The 16427-nt window shown below is 42.7% G+C and overlaps 1 protein-coding gene across 1 annotated transcript; it reads right to left on the bottom strand.

Annotated features, from left to right (window-relative positions):
* Positions 1 to 12208: 12208 nt before the first annotated feature.
* On the bottom strand, positions 12209 to 14489 carry UMAD1 (UBAP1-MVB12-associated (UMA) domain containing 1). Its single transcript, XM_021717592.1, has 2 exons — positions 14298 to 14489; positions 12209 to 14088 (listed from the first exon to the last, which is right to left on the bottom strand). The coding sequence occupies exons 1-2, from the start codon at positions 14487 to 14489 to the stop codon at positions 13831 to 13833; spliced, it is 450 nt and encodes a 149-aa protein (XP_021573267.1). The 3' UTR covers positions 12209 to 13830.
* Positions 14490 to 16427: the final 1938 nt, after the last annotated feature.

Genomic DNA, 16427 nt, shown 5'->3' with positions numbered 1-16427 from the left:
ACTTCTCACTTCACTCATATCCACACTCTGGATTCCATGTGGCCCATTGGAGGAAGTCACCCTTCTCTCCTTCTCTGAAATACACTCCTCCGTCCATCTAGTTCCATGGGCTACAGCAGTGTTACTCTACATTTTTTTTCATTACTGCTCTCTTAAAGAGAAAAGTACGTCTAATTTGAATACTCCCTTATGAGAAAATTGAATACTAAGGGATAAGATGTGCCGGGGAAGGGTGATGGAGGGCCACAGGCCATGTAAGCTGGAAGATGGTTTTGCTCCCCAAGAACCAGCTTTCCCCACAGACACTTAGCTTCCACCTGCTTGTCCATGTCCCTCCGCCAAGTTCCTTCTATTCCTTCTCAACTGCAGGGCTTATGCTAAGTGACAAGCATGCAGGACCATCATGTGGGTGGTTGCATGCCATTTTCCAGGTGCATCACTGGCTCAGTCAGTGGGAAGCTAGTTCAGTGATCTGTGGCTCCTTCACTGGCCATTTGTTCAGCTACACAGCCTGATCAGGGGAGCAAGAGGAGAGGCTGTCAAGCCGATGTACTGGTTCAAGTCTCATCTCCGCCACTTGTCAGCAATGTCAGCAAATCCTCTAACCCACAGGCCCTCCACTGGGGCAATCAGCCCCCATGCCACACCACCGAGACAGCTGGCAATGTCTGAAGGTGTTTTTGAGCATCACAATTGGGGGTGAGTGGAGGCCAGGGCTGCTGCTGACACCCTGCAATGCACAGGACAGCCCCTCATGACACAGAATTGCTCAGTCTAAAGTGTTAGCTCCCGGGTGGAGAGACTGTGATTGAACCTTTCTGTTCTTTTTTGTCACTGTGCCTAACAGTTTTCACTGCTTAGCAGACATTTCCAGCCCTCTCCTTGCTGCCTCCATTACAGAGGCTGGAAAAGTGAGGTCCTCGTTTTGCTGGCCTGCCTTGCTTTGCAGCTTGGGATAGCCCTGAGGCACAGTTTTGCCCAGTAAGGGATAGGTGGATAGGTAGAAATGTGTTCGAGGCTTGAGGAAAGCGTTTTTTTTTGAGTCAGGGTCTCACTTGTCATCCAAAACTCCTAGGTGCAGGTGATCCTTCTGTGTCCGCCTCCAGAGTAGCTGGAGCTACTGGTACCAGGTCTGGTTGTTTTGTTGTTGTTATTTTTGTTGTTTTTTGTAGAGACAAGGTCTTACCATTTTGCCCAGACTAGTCTTGAATTCCTAGGCTTAAGTGATCCTCCTGCCTCAGTCTCCCAAAGTGCTAGAATTACAGGCGGGAGTCACTGTACCTGGCAAGGAAAGCTTTTATATATATATATATATTTGTGTGTGTGTGTGTGTGTGTGTGTGTGTGTGTGATAAAAAAAGAAAAAGATTTGACGAGTGTCACTCTCTTCTCCTTCTCCTCCAGCCCTGAACATAGATGCAGTATGTAGAGATGAGTAGCCATCTTGCTGTCACTAGGGAAAATCAAGAGATTCAGGAGAGGATGGTGCCAAGCCACTGTCACAGCATCCTTCTGGCCTCTCATTACATCAGTATAAACATCCCAGATATATTCACATTGAAGACCAGATCATCACAGGGCTTTTTGGTTTTGTTTGTTTGGGTTTTTCTCCTATTTTTATTGTGGCAAAATATATATAACAAAATTTTAAACTTTTTTTTTTTAAGTCTTACTATGTTGCCCAGGCAGGTCTCAAACTCCTAGGCACAAGCAATCCTCCTGCCTCAGTCTCCCAAAGTGCTGGTATTACAGGCACGAATCACTGTGCCCAGTCAAATTTTTTACCTTTTTAAAGTTTACAGTTCAGTGGCATTAATCACTCACAATGTTATATAACCACTACCCCACTACCATTATGTATTTCCAAAATTTTTCCTCACCCAAACAGAAACTCTGTACCTATTAAGCAATGATACCTCTTCCTCACCCAAGTCCCTGGTAATTTATAACCTCCTTACCATCTCTATCAACTAGTTTGTTCTAGTTATTTCACATAAGTGGAATCATGCGATATTTGTGCTTGTATGTCTGGCCTATTTCACTTAGTATAATGTTTTTTGAGATGCATCCATGCATCAGAACTTTTTTCCTGTTTGTGGCTAAATAATATTCACTGTGTGTATATTTCACACTTATTTATTCTTTGGTTTACAGACAAAGTTGTTTCCATGACTTTTGGCAATAATGGAGTTTCAAAAGATAAATAAAATAACATGTAAAGCACTTAGAGCAGTGCTTGGTATCTAAGAACTCAGCACAGGGAAGCTGAAATGATCACTGCTGGCATTATATGCCAACCTTCCACCTCCCCCTGTCACCTGTCTCTTATTCCAATGGAGTGAAATCTGGGTGTTCTGGCATTAAACCGTCATTAGAACTCACTGTGCAGTTCGAGGCGGATTACACTCTCAGGGGTCTGCACAGATAGAATGAAGACAAGCCCCTCCTGCTTATCCATCCACCCACCAGATCAGAAGTGATTAAGCGTCTCCTACCGAAAAAACACCACGCTCCAAACCTACGCTCAGGTGAAACAGGGTTAAGAAATCACATAGCTCCAGTCATACCCGGAGGAACTCAAATCACTCTGTGGAAAAGATACCTGCACATGCATGTTTATTGCAGCACTATTCACAATAGCAAAAACACGGAACCAACTGTGCTGCCCACTGAAAGAGGACTGGATAAAAAAAAAAATGTGGTACACATACAGATGAAACATCACACAGCCATAAAGAAGGACAAAATTATGAACTTCGCAGCAACTTGGATGGATTTAGAGTTCATAATACTGAGTGATCTATCACAGAAACAAAGAACTGAGTACCACATATCCTCACTGATAACGGACCCTGAACAATGATCATAATACTACAAGAAAGGGATTGGCAGTAGTGAGAAACTGCCAGGTGAGGGGAGTGGGGCACACTTCCCCTGATCTCAAACCAGGGGAAGTGAGGACAAAGTGAGGCCCAAACTTTACCTGAGTAATGGTCATTTGTATACCTAACCCTGAATTGTACCCTACATCTTTAAAATAAAAATAAAAATAAAAAGTTTTGAAGCACATGACTTATTGTAGACTGATTTCATCCTTGTTAGAAACGTTTAAGGGCCCACACTTTTCTTCTTTGTCCATGTTATTTCTACAAAGTTATCCATGAAGTAGGCACCCGTCTTACAAAGCTCTTGTGCTGCGAAGTACCTTTAAAATCTGTTCTAAATATTTCCGACACACATTCTTTGCACCTAATGTCGCATTCCCAAGGGGATGAAACAAAAGTTCCGTCTTCTGATTGTCATGGCTGGGTCTGGAGAGAGGGCCACTTCTTAAGTGAGAAAAACAAACTTCTGCCTCCATGGAACAAGGACAAGTACAGAGCAGGGGGAGACGGTCTGTCCAGGCCACCTCTGGAGCTGGTGGGGGTGGGGAACACATCTCTGGGAAGGACCCGATGTAGGGGAAGGGCACATCTAAGGACATGTTTAAACAGAGAGTGGAATGAGGTCAGGGAGGAGAGGAAGTCCCCTTGCCGTGCCAGTGGTGATACACATCTTACTTTGGCACTGAAGACCTTGAGGTGCGACAGCTGGTATCCAAGCTGGAAGTCAGGCATGCCTTGAGCGCCCACTGTGTGCATGGTGCCATTTAGAGAGGTGAAAGTCACCACATGACACCATGAGAAAATCAGAACACCGCAGGCCGCTCCTGGAGAAAGTTCATGAAGGGCCAAATGTGCACAGGTGGGCAGGGACAGGGGTAGGGAGGGGGGATGCCACCCACAAACGAGGACCTGGAGGAGGGAAGGGCTGGAAGCAGGAGTGGGGGCCCCTGCCTGGGCCTGTGAGAGACAGTCATGACAGCGGTGCGAAGGAGACAGGTGCCAAGTGGCTCATTAATTCCGGTGAGTCACAAAAAGCCTGGCTTCCCTTCAGGCTGGGCACTGCATGGCCTCCACCCACCCGCCCATTCTTTCCTTATCTTCCTGTGTTTCAAATCATGACCTCTAGGCAAGGTAATTTTTTTTTCAAAAGAATAAACCAGCCCTGACATTTTCTTGGGGTGCTCTGAATTACCACTGCCTGTCCTCCAAGTCCTCTCCATCCGTGACTGTCACTTTTACGGCTCACTTGCCTAGTGAGTCACGATGGTCAAGCCTGCCTTGGGTGACCAACCTGCTGCTGTTACTGCTACCTGCAATTTTATACTCTGGAATGAAGAGTGCTAAGGAGAGAGACCCTGTCTACTGTGGGTTGTGTTTTGTCAAGCCCAGAGGACACAGTGGCCCTTTGAACAGAACAAACATAAGCAAGCACACTCAGGCCAAAGGATAGGCGTCTTTTGTCCTTCCACAGCACAGAAGCGGAGCCCGGAGTCCCGACCCCTGGGAAATGAAGCCCTAACTACAGCCCACATGGAACAAGAAGCAGAGCCTTAAGTGTCTCCCCACAAGTCTGAGCCTGACTGGACAGAACCTGCCCCGAGGAGACCAGAGGCCTTGCTGATGAGGGTTTTGTCCTGCAGTCACTCTCTGATGGTGGCACATCGCCGTGTATAGAAACTTCGAGTCATGTACAGTGGTGAGGGTGGGAAGGTTTAGGTGGCAGACTTTCACAGACAGACTTTCAATTAGGAAAGGCAGAAACTATTGACCCTGGATGCTCCTTTAACATAATGTTTTAATCAAAAACAGGAAGGTAATCAAGATTAAGAATTTATGTTTAGTTCTGGAGACTGTTTTTGCTGACACTCTTGTCTAATGAAAGATTTTTAGGAAGATATGAAGTCTTTGAAAAAAAGAGAAAGATTTTATGACTTCCTATGTTACAAAGCATTTGTAAATTGTTGAAGTAACAGAAACAAGAATTTTGTTAATCGATGTAACAATGTAACAAGGTGTTTCTCTTTTTTCTTTTTCTAGATCAAATGACAGTTTTAAGAGGTTGATTATCATTGTTTTCTCCATTTGTTGAAAATGGTGTGCTGGATATCTGCATTCTTGCATCTGGGGGAAAAGAGGACCCTTGCAAATCTAAAACTTTAGAGGTTGTAGTAATTAATGTGGTAACCACATTGGCTAGAAATTCAGTTGACCAATATTGTACAGAATCATTACAATCATTAACTTTTTCAGAAATGAAAAAGTTAAATTCATTCAGTAAACTGGCTACCAAATGAATGGACTAGTTAAAGAATATTTAGAACCTGTTTTGAATGCATGAAAATTAAAAATCATCATCTTCCTTCCAGATAATTATTTATTTTTCTTCAAAAGTAAATTGTGCTTATTCTTATTACCCAACAGCATAAGGGTTAATATCACCAAATCTTTCAGTAAGCTTAGACTACGTGAGAACAAAATTCCACAGCCCATTAAAACATCAGACTTTCCGTTTCATGGTATATATTTCATGGTATATATTTAAATTTACACAAATCCATGAGTTAAAAAGAGTTAATAGAAGGCAGAATAAAGTTCCTTCCGTGTAGATATTAAAGAAAATTTAAAAAATGAAACCCAAGTCATAATACCTATATTCCTAGGAACTTACATCCCCAAATTTAAAGACTTAACATGGTCTGATATATTCTTCTACATGTAAAATGTTTTTTATTTCATTAGTGCTGATGCAGTTAACCAGATGAAAGGTACAATTCTACTTTCAAAAATTTAAGAAGCAAAATTACTTAGGATACGTGATAAATGTGGGAGCATTAAAGAAATGCAGCCTATTCTAGTGTGGACATCAGGAACGGTTTCCTAGCGCCTTCCCGCATAGACTCAGGGACAGCTTCTCAGGCAGATGCCCATTCATCCAGCTTTTACTGAGCACATGCTGTACATCAGGCATCCCATGAAAATTGGAAGTGTATGTTAGGATCCATTTAGAGTTATGACGCAGACAAGTAAACAATGGCTCAAGAACCTTGAAAAGGGACAGCACAGGGTAGAACAGGGACATGAGAGGACTTCTAGAATAGCTTACGAGGAAGAAGGGAAGACTTCCCAGAGGAGACAACACCTGAAAAATCTTGTAATAGGATTTAGCCAGGCAAAGAAGGGAAGGTCAGGGCACTCTAGGCAAAGGGAATGGAATATAAGGACAGCAAGAGAAGGCATGGCCCATCAAACAGTGCAGGGCATTGCCCAATGGGGCAAGGACACAGGATACACAAGTCACAATACCATGTGGTGAGGCTGGAGAGGCAGCCTTCAAATGCTTCAGTTCTCCAGAGATACGATGGAGCTCTTGAGAGATTGAATCTGTGTTTCTTTCTTTCTTTTTTTTTTTTAAGTGAGGAAGCAGGATTTATTGAGAGGACAGAAAAGTTCCCACAGTGGGAGGGGACCTGAAGAGGTTGCTCCTGAATCTGTATTTCTACTGATTTTATCATGGAAGGCAGATGGGAGGCAGGTTTCCTGGATGTAGGAACTCAGCTAGGAGAGAGACCTGGCCTGAAGCAGTGACAGTGGGTCTGGAGTACACATTTGAGAGATAGACTGCTAATATAATATAATATAATATAAACTTTGTATAATTCACCAAAGTTTATCATCAACTGAGAATGAAGGCAAGAGGGAAGAATGGATTTCTTGCTTGGTTAACCCAGGGCTCAAATAATACAGGCAGGACTTTGGAACATGGAAGGAAGGATGGCTATCAGTAGGAACCCTGCCAAAATGTACTGCTTTCTCCTGAAATCTGTGTATACATTGATGGGTGCTCTTTGGACCAGGCCAGGTGACGTGTCTGTCTCCTTGAGGTACAGGAATGGCAACAAGCATCTAGTTTCCATCAAGTTAGAGAAGAATTCCAGAGAAAAGTGGGGCAGAGGAGGGGAGATGAGAAAGCGTGTAGAGTAATAAAAATAGCAGCTACCGAGGTCTGCCATGGAGGCTGAGAGCAAGAGTCAGAGAGATTTTTGACAGCCGATTCCGTACATAGATATAGAAACTGAAGTAGTTCTGGGCTGGAGATGGATTCGAATGACAACAGTAGCAGATAAGGCATGGATACGACTGTGTGGGGAGAAGACAGTAAGGGCAGAGGAGAGAACCAAAGATGGAATTCTGGGAACACTGGCATTTCGGGTGGAGGAGAAAAGAGGTCCCCACAGGTCTAAGATGGAATGGTTGCAGAGATGGAAGGAAAATTAGAAAAGCAATGTACAAGAAATCAAGGGTTGAAGGCAAGAGAATGAGATTAATCAAGACTGAGAACCACTTCAAAGAAATGGAGACAGGCATCTGGCAAGTTTTAAAGGTAGCTGGAGTGAGGACCAATTTGGTAGAGGTTCTAACTAGGGGTGGGACATCAGACTACAGAAATGGATGAGTGGACAGTGAGCAAGTGGAGACACAGATTCAGACCACTTCTCTCAAGAAGCTTGATTTCAAGAGAAAGAGTTACAATTGGCATTGGAAAAGATCTAAACACATTTATATGACAAGGGAATAGAATTGGCTAGGTAGGACATGTAAGACAGAGATGCAGGAGAGTTGCTAAAGAAAGATGTACGATGGCTTCTAGAAAAATAAGTCTTCTTCTAAAGCAAGGTCATTTGAAATACCCAGACGAGCTTAGAGGAAAGTATATAAACAAGGAACACATTTCTCAAGGACAAGATGGATAGGATTCATCAATTCTGGGGCGGAAATACAATTATAACCAAGAAACGCACACACACAAAGGATGCTTGGCAGCCAGAAAAAACCTTCAGTGAGTCAATCCACAGCACCAAAATACACCGTATTGTCCAAAGTCAGCTCCTACTCATCATGAGGACATACACAGTCATTATGGGCAGAGGAAAACACAACCTGAGAGACATGGAAAATGCCCAAAACAGATAAAAGGCCCAATTTGTAGAGGCTTGGTAAGCTGAGCATTATTTTCAGCTGCACAAATACAGCTCATTCTGAGGCCAGAGACACTACAAAAGTTTTGGAAATCTATTCCTTTGCTTTTGGGAAATTTCATTGGTAGATAGTTTAATGATTTATTTCATTGGTTCGCTTATTAATTCAACAAATCCTGATTGATGATTTATTATGTGCTAAGCACAAGTCCAGTAGAACACCAACAGGAGAGCAGATTCTTTTTGTTTTGAGTTAGAGTCTCACTCCATCACCCAGACTGGAGTGTGGTGGCACGCTCACGGCCACTGCAGCCGCGACCTGCTGGGCTCAGGTCATCCTTCCGTCTCAGCCATCCACGTTAGTTGGAACTACAGACGAGGTCTTACCAAGTTGCCCAGGCTGGTCTTGAACCCTTGGACTCAGGCAATTCTCTCCTCTTGGCCTCCCAAAGTGCCGGGTTTACAGGCTTGAGCCACCACGCCTGGCCAAAGAGCAGATTCTTAAGAGAAATGGAGATGGGGGCCAATGTTTGAAAAAGCATTTAAAATTTACTATTGTCTTTGTTACAGAAAATAAAATAAAACCTGTCAAGAATCTTCTAAGCTGTAGGAATACATAGAGGATACCGTGAAAAAACACCGTGAGGCACATTCATTTTAAAAGAGGACAGACGCTGGTCTAAGGTTCAAGCATTTCTTCTCCTTAGAAGAGACTCAATAGAAGATATGAAGCATGAAGATTTCTTCCTCCTCCACTAAATCCAATTTCTGATTTCAAACTCTGGATTAGGCAAAACAAGGCAGAAAGATATACTTAACTATGGAGGCACAGATACATATTTTTAAAAGGCTGCTGGCTATTGATTTTTTTATAGTTCTTGCCAGGGTCATTCTGTTCTCTTATCTTTATTTCTTCTACTGCTGTCTACATCTTTAGGATTAGGAAACTCAAATACTACCTGAGGTAGAAACTTCCAGATTTTCCTCATAAATAGGAGCTAAATTTCCTGCAAAAGGAAAAGTTTAGTGCTCCTGTCTAAGCTGTGCTAATTGACGGCTATAGCTGATATGGTGTGAGATAGAAGACTACACAGTCTGTATGGATAAACCCCAGTACTCCTGATGACCCAAAAACAGGGATGAGGAGAGAGATGATGGGGAGAGAACCAGTGCTTAGGTTTTATCTTAGCCCGACCGCCTGTTTGCTTTTCAGTATCCATGTCTTTTTTTTGTCCCAAGAAGGCCTATTCAAATGACGAAGTTAACAGTACCAACACAACGGTTCGCGTACAGTGTGTCCTGTGGGTGTAAGAACTTAGCTTTGTCTTGCCTTTGTTCTTGATCAAAAGCTGCTTCTTTGTTAGCTCCCAAATGTTCCCAGCCATTCTACAGAAATTCATTAATTTTAAAACAAAGTAAATTATGTACCTTCTGAAAAAATTAAGCCATATACATAAACACACATACGCAAAATGAAATTGACCTTACCCTGTTCCTTCCTCCATGCACTTCAGAGTGATGGCCAACACCTGTGGCTGCACCAGGGGCAGACTTGGCAGCTGCAGAGCCCAGATGTCAGACACTGGTGTGTACGTCCCTGGCAGCGGTCCTAAGTTGGGGCCTGTCTCCTTAGCTGACCTCTGAAATGGTCTATTGTCTGACTCCCTTTCTGGCTCGGGAGGTAACTAACAAGCTGACTGTCGGGGCTGGTGCAGAGTTGCCTACTGATGGGTAGTTCTGGATGCAATTATCCTGTGCTTTACCTTTGATTGTAAGGAATTTATTTCCTTTGTATGGGTGAAAATTGGGCTTGGGCAAATTCTTGACAAAGAACCACACTGTTTCTTCCAGGGACCAAATAAGATGCTTTTTGCTTTGATTCTTTCCCAACTGAAATTGGATGAGATCAACCTTATGTTTTAGCACGCAGTGAGTCTTCATTAATCAGAAGTAAAATTAAGAATTTCTTGGGCACCTGCTCTAATAGAAGGGTTTCCTTTCATTACTTCTTAAAACTCCTTCTTAAAAGTTGAAAATGAAATCCATCTTCTTTAGAAAACTAAGGAGCTACAACTTTATTTCTGCTATTACTAGAGAAAAGTTTCGCCTATGATAGAGAAAGCTCTTTGTACCATGAGTTTTCTTGGTTCTTTGAAGAGGCAAATGATTAGACTAATATCTCGTTTCCACGCCACTTGCTGGAGGATGACATTATGCGTAAGATATCTTGGGGATGAGGTAGGAAAAAGTCAAAGACATTAGAGGGAAACCATGACATCTGAATAGAGTGCAGGGTAGTGTCATAACGTGAGATGCCAACAGGAAGGGGAACTGGATGAGGGGTCTGTGGGAACACACTGTGCAATTTTTTTGAACTTCTCCGTAATTCTAAAAGTATTCTGAAATAAAGTTTATTTACATTTTTAAAAAGATCACCATATTGTCTATTGACTGCGACAGAGTTCCTTGCACCGATCAATACCTCTTTTTTCTCCCTTTCACACACCTCTCCGCCAAACCATATGGCAGCAAGGGTCATTTTCCTGAAACCTAAGAATACTCCATCTTTCAAGCCAACATAGTATGCACAGAGTGGACTTATTCTGAGCGTTTTAGATTTCCCAGTAATATTTAGTGCACACCCTCAGAAACATGGCATGGATGCTGAAAAGGGATGTATACAGAACCGTGTTTCTCAATGGTTTTAAGAGACAGGACATCCTTCAGTCACCTATCCAGAACGCGAGTGTCTCATGTGACTGTTCTTAACGATAGAATTGACATGGCAGTCTCCGGAAGGCGTTCTCTGCCAGATTCTGGAGGACAGTGCCCATTTACTGACCAATTGCTAGCCTGGGAGGTGTGGGGCACACACTCATGTCCCTGTGTCTCAGAATGTGGGTGAGATTATTTCCCTGCTCCTCTTCACCTGCGTTTTGGAATTAGGAGAAAGAAAGTTTCTGGGGATTTTAGAAGAGGTTTTTTTCTTTCTTTTTTTCTCACACTGTTTTCATTTTACTTTAAGAAAGGAAAACACAAGTGTTGGTGTCAAAGAATGTTTGCTTAAAAAAACTATTGTGGGGTTCCTAGAATTGTTAACAAAAATTATGTATTGTTAACATTTTAATGGCATGATTTAAAAAGTTCAGTTAATCAAAATTTAATTAACTAGGATAATACATTGGTCAGAATTCTCTCTCTCTCTCTAATACTGTTTTTAGGGAACACTGCAAATAACATTAAAGGAAGATGGAAAAAAAATACATACAACTTCCCAAATATATTTTAGTGATAAACACAAGATCCTGTAAAATCACTGGCACATTCTATCCCTACAGTAATTTACAAAATTAACTCCTAGTAAGGAAAAGGCCTATCGTTCCCAATAATGAGAAGAGTGCTTACTACGGAATTCTTAGCTAAGGCAGAAGAATCAACTAATATACTTTCAGAATAACTTTCACAGTGAAGTATTTAAAAGGAAAAATAATACCGGGGTGGAGGGGAGCTACAATTAATGTGGGCAGCTATCTGTCATGTCACTCATGAAGCAGTTCAGTGAACACGTACTTTGCATTTCGTTAGCCTACGGTGTGTGTGGGGAGAGTAATGAGAACTAGTCGGTTCCTCTCCCAGACACCCAGAGTCGCCAGGCTTTTGGCTGCCAGGATCTGACGTATTCCACTTATAACTCAACACAGCCCTGCAAGGATAAACAGTTAGTGTTTAACAGTCGAGGACACTGAGGACACTGGAAGCCAGGGAACCAAGTCACAGCCCCCCAGCTTGTACATTAAGGAGTCGTGACAAACTCTGGCTGGCTGCCTCAAACGCCTGAGCTCTTCCTACCATGTCATAAGCTTTGTCACAATTTATGTTATAATGATTAACACTGTGAAAGTCAACATTCATGTATAACTAGCTAGGTGATGTGCGCCATTCGGCCTTTCTAGGCATCAATTTTATCTTGAGTAAAATGGAATTGGTCTGTGATTTCTCATGTTTTTTTTCAGTTTTAAAATAATAATTCTGATTTGTATACAGGATAAACAAATTTTAATGACCATTTTCACAATATTTTTGTTTAAAAAAGGCCATCACATTGGCCCTTACTGAATTTTGTAGTGATGGGATCTAGCTAAAGATGTTCACGTCATATCTCTCCAATCCATCCAGTCCTATTAAGACGGGACTAGTGATCTTACCATTTTCAATTTTATTCTTAAAAACTTACATCTAAAGAGGAAACTGCATATTTTCTCTACACTATGCAAACTAAATATTTAAATCTTTAGCTCCTAAAGAATCAATAACTTGCATTCAGATATAAATAATGCAAAGAAAACCATTTTTCTGGATCTGAAAATAATCAAAATATTTATTTTAATTCACATTCATTTAAATATAACAATTCTGTAGACAAATAAAGCTACTTATAAGCATATTTATAACATGGTAGACATAAATATAAATGAAATGTTTAAGTGTTTTTACACAAAATTTAACTCATAAATAAGACAAACTGACTATATGCTGACATTTAGTTTAAAAGGTACATTAACATGGATATTTGAAAAAGATGTGCTTTTACAAAAGCTGCTATAAAATATTCACATTTGCATCAGAAAATAAGCCATACTTCCTAGGCAGATGTTTTATGAAAATGATGTAAAGACCCAAATTAATCATTATCCTCATATGGTAACATTATTTGTAAATGCACATTTCTGTTAATGGAAGTGTTTATTAAACTTTTAAATAATATAGCATTTTTATCAAAGACCATGCCACATGTATTAAACAAACATGCATAACACATTAAAGCTTAAATAGTTCATGTACCTTTATGCACAGTGTTTAGTTTTACTATGGCACACTATCTTTGTGAAAAAATATACTTAAAATTTGGCACAGAATTAATACATCATCCTGCTGGTAATCAAAACAAGTGTGGTTCAGTTTCCCAGGCACAGAATGTCCTCTAGAACAATTTACACCTTCCTTGTACAGTCTGTAGACCAATGGCAGTGCTGTTTTAGCTGAAATAAATCATGGACAAGAACTAAAAGTCACATCCAGGTGTTTTACCTACACTCTAATTGGCAATGACTGCAGTTTTTCTACCATAATGCATTCACATGTGTATTGTGGTCAACAAACTTCCAAATGAGGGTGTTATCAGCAGTCATCTGTATCACCGCGAGATCTTTTCGTAGGAGGCAGGGAGGAAACATGTTTCTTTACTAACTGGGGGTGGGGGGCGAAGGTCAGCTGAGGCAGGTGGGGATGTTCTTGGAGGCCTAGTGGAGAGGACACAGGTGGGTACAGGACTTGCTGGTGGTAGAAAGGGCCACCCCAGGCTCCAGAAAGCAGCAACCTGCCCCTCAAGAAACGCACCCAGGGCACAGTGTTCTTATGTCTCAAACTGCCAGTGCCATTAGGGACTGTTTGAAATCCCACATCAACATGTCTGAGTGAGAATAAGGACACTAAACCAACGGGCAACTATTTTCCTGAATTCATTCATAAACACTAGAAGAAAAGAAAGAGAATAATCACATTAATTCAAGCCTCCTTCAGCCCAGAGGAGAGGTTTCACACTCCCTCCCAGCTCAGACTTCTGAGCTGTGGTAACTAGAAAATGCCACAGTGATTCTTCACAGTTCTAAGAGGAATTTGAGTCAGTACACGCTAAGAAACCATCTGAAAGAATCAGCTCCTTTCGTAAAACCTTCATGGCCTGCCTTTAAAATGTGTTATGAGGGAGAAAGGAAGGAGAACTTAAGTTCAATTTTTATACAAATGTATTTTATTCTAAAAAGTAGAGCAATGGACACAACACTATTTGCTTTGCTTTATGATCCTTGCTTTACTGAGGACCTTTAAACAGTGAAATGGCAAAGAACAAATAGGTTACATAAAACAGGTAGACTTTTAAAATAAAGCTGTCATGGTGCAAACAGACACAGATCACGAGTCACAGAGCACGGAGTTTTCAAGTGTGAAATCGTACCAGAACCGCGACAGGTTCTCACTGATGTCGCAGGAGAGCAGGTGGTCGGGGAGGTCGCCGACAGGGCCTTGTACTGCCAGCACATGTGGGGCCAGGGTGAAGGGCACATCGCTCAGGAGCTCGGCCGTGGGCAGGCCGCTCTCCAGAGTCTGGCCTGCCTTCACTTCCATCTTGGGGTCTGATGCCGTCACACTGGATGGGCTTTCTTTGTCTGCCTAAAAGCACAAATGCATTTAAAATATTTAGCCCTTGTGCACTTGGAGGAGTCATAGCGGTAAATGTGGCATTAATGCATCAAAATGACTGAGACATGAGAAATGTTCTCAGACTTGAACACAGCGGCCCGCTTTACTTGAGGTACATAACTGCCCAGATCTCTGTGGGCTTCCAGATGACTCCTATACTCTACTCTTGCCAGGCTGACCATCCGTGGCCCAAAAGGCCAAGTGGCCCTGCTAGCTCGAATCCTGTCCACTGTGTCCGCCTTGGCCTTTGCAAAGCTGTGTGTGCTTTCAGGCGCTGCTGAGCCCCCTGCTTCCCTGCAAAACCTTCTGTCTCTGGGGTCCAGTGTGACCTTGCACACTTGAGAGTGCTCGTGGGGCAAACTGCCTGACATGTGGCTCAGTGCTGCCACGTGTCCTGGCTGGTACCACATGCCACAGAGCTTCCCCCAACTCTGTGGTCCTGGCACACCTGACTGCTTCACCCTAACACATACTTGAGAATCTGCCTCTCCTGTGGACCACAGGGCTGACTGTCTAACGTTCACTAGAACTAACATGTTATGCCACAAAAGGATTCAAGTGGGAAACAAGGATATGCCTTGTTCAGTATCTCTTGCAAACACTAGTTTACCCAAAGACATGCACTGGGATGTTCACAGTCAGCCTCATCACGCGCCCAAAGTGGAAACCACCCAAAGTCCATCAAGAGTAGAATGGAAGAGACACCGAGGTCTATTTACAGCACCGGCAACCACAAGCACTGGAGCCCAACTCAGACCAGCTTGGGCAAAACCCGACCCCTCACCATCACCCACTCTTGCGAGGGTAACATCCATCTCTACAGAGGCCTGCCAGCCCCCGCATGGCCCGCCCCAGCGCCCTCTGGCTACACCCCAGTCAGCCTGCCCCGCTCACCCCTCTCCAGTCCCATGCCTCCCAGCTTGTGAAGAGCTTGCTGGCCTGCACCCAGCCTGTTGCTGCCTCAGGGCCTTTGTTTCTCCACTCCTGTCCAGGAAGTCTCCCAGATACACACGAGCTCCTTCCCCCCTCGGGCTGGGATGCCCCCTTCTCAGCAAGACCTTTTCTCATTATGTAAAACTGCTGCTTTTTTTTTTATTGGTCACTTAATAAAACTGCTGCTTTAAAATACAACTGTGACTAAAAGTGCTGCCCCCTCGCTGCCTACGCTCTGCACGCACCATGCCCTCTGCTCCTGCCTCTCCAGAGCCCGCAGCGCCTTGTCTACTGATGCAATTGATCTGATCATCGTCTGTGGAAGCTGAAGGAGCTTCTGTCTGGCATGTCTGCAGCATGTCCCAAGTGCCTAGTGCTCATAAATGCTTGTGGAGTGCATGCAGGCTGCCACAACTTCTGCCCACATGGAGCTTAAGTTCCAGTGTATAAACACTGATAAGTTCTTTGACTCTAAGCCTAAATAATTATTTTTGGTGTGAAAAATAATAATTTTGTAAAAATTTTTAATTAAAGTATAAACTACACACAGAAAAGAGTATGTCCTAAGTGTATAGCTTGCTGAATTTTCAGAAATGGGACACACATGAGCAACCAGTGCCCTGATCAAGAAACAGAGCGCAGTCCCAGAAGCCCCTCTGGTGTTCCCTCTAATGGCAATTATTGCCCCCAGTGCCACCCTGGTTTCTAACAGCATGGATTGGTTTCACCCATTTTTGTATGTTAAATGAATGTGATCAGACAGCAAGAATTCCTTAAGTTTCTGTTTCTCTGAACATCACATATGTAAGATTCATCCATAGTGTGACATGTTGGAGGAAAAAAACCTTAAAGATCTTATTGTGAGAAAGCAGATATACAGCAAGTCCCCTACATACGAATAAGTTCTGTTCCAAGAGTGCATTTGTAAGTCCAATTTGTTCATAAGCCCAACAAAATTAACTTAGATACCCAACTAACAGTCAGCCATATAGTACTACTATAATTGGTTTATAATACCTTTCACACAACTAATACATAAAAAACAAACACCACAAAATATCAAGAAAACATCTTACAGTAGAGTACTCTGCATGCACGTGACAATATACGTCAGACATGTGAACTAGCTTACGTGATTGGATATGTGAGTGCACATTTGTGTCTTTGAATGCTCACCACTTGAGGGTTCGTACATAGGGGACTTAAGGTATTCTGCCTGATGTTTAATGGAATCACTCTAGCTGCTGTGCTGGCAGGAGACAGTGGAGGGGGCGCCAGCAGAGAAAGCAGGGGGCTGCTGGGAATGAGGCAACTTGACGTGTATTGGTCGGGATGGTAAAGGGGAGATGAAATGGTTGAATTCTGGAGGAACGTTA

The sequence above is a fragment of the Carlito syrichta genome, unplaced genomic scaffold, assembly GCF_000164805.1.
Source record: "Carlito syrichta isolate Samal-C Ts95f unplaced genomic scaffold, Tarsius_syrichta-2.0.1 Scaffold109667, whole genome shotgun sequence".
Taxonomy (NCBI): domain Eukaryota; kingdom Metazoa; phylum Chordata; class Mammalia; order Primates; family Tarsiidae; genus Carlito; species Carlito syrichta.
Note: the sequence above shows the minus strand (reverse complement) of the source record. Positions and strands in the feature narration are given on the sequence as shown.

Bases quoted from the DNA above. Each gene is read 5' to 3' on its own strand.
- UMAD1 (XM_021717592.1), bottom strand. From the start codon at position 14,489: ATGTCAGGCAGTTTGCCCCACGAGCACTCTCAAGTGTGCAAGGTCACA. The intron at 14,089-14,297 runs GTCAGCCTGGCA...TTGTGCTTTTAG, and splicing joins GGCCTTTTGGGCCACGGATG to GCAGACAAAGAAAGCCCATC.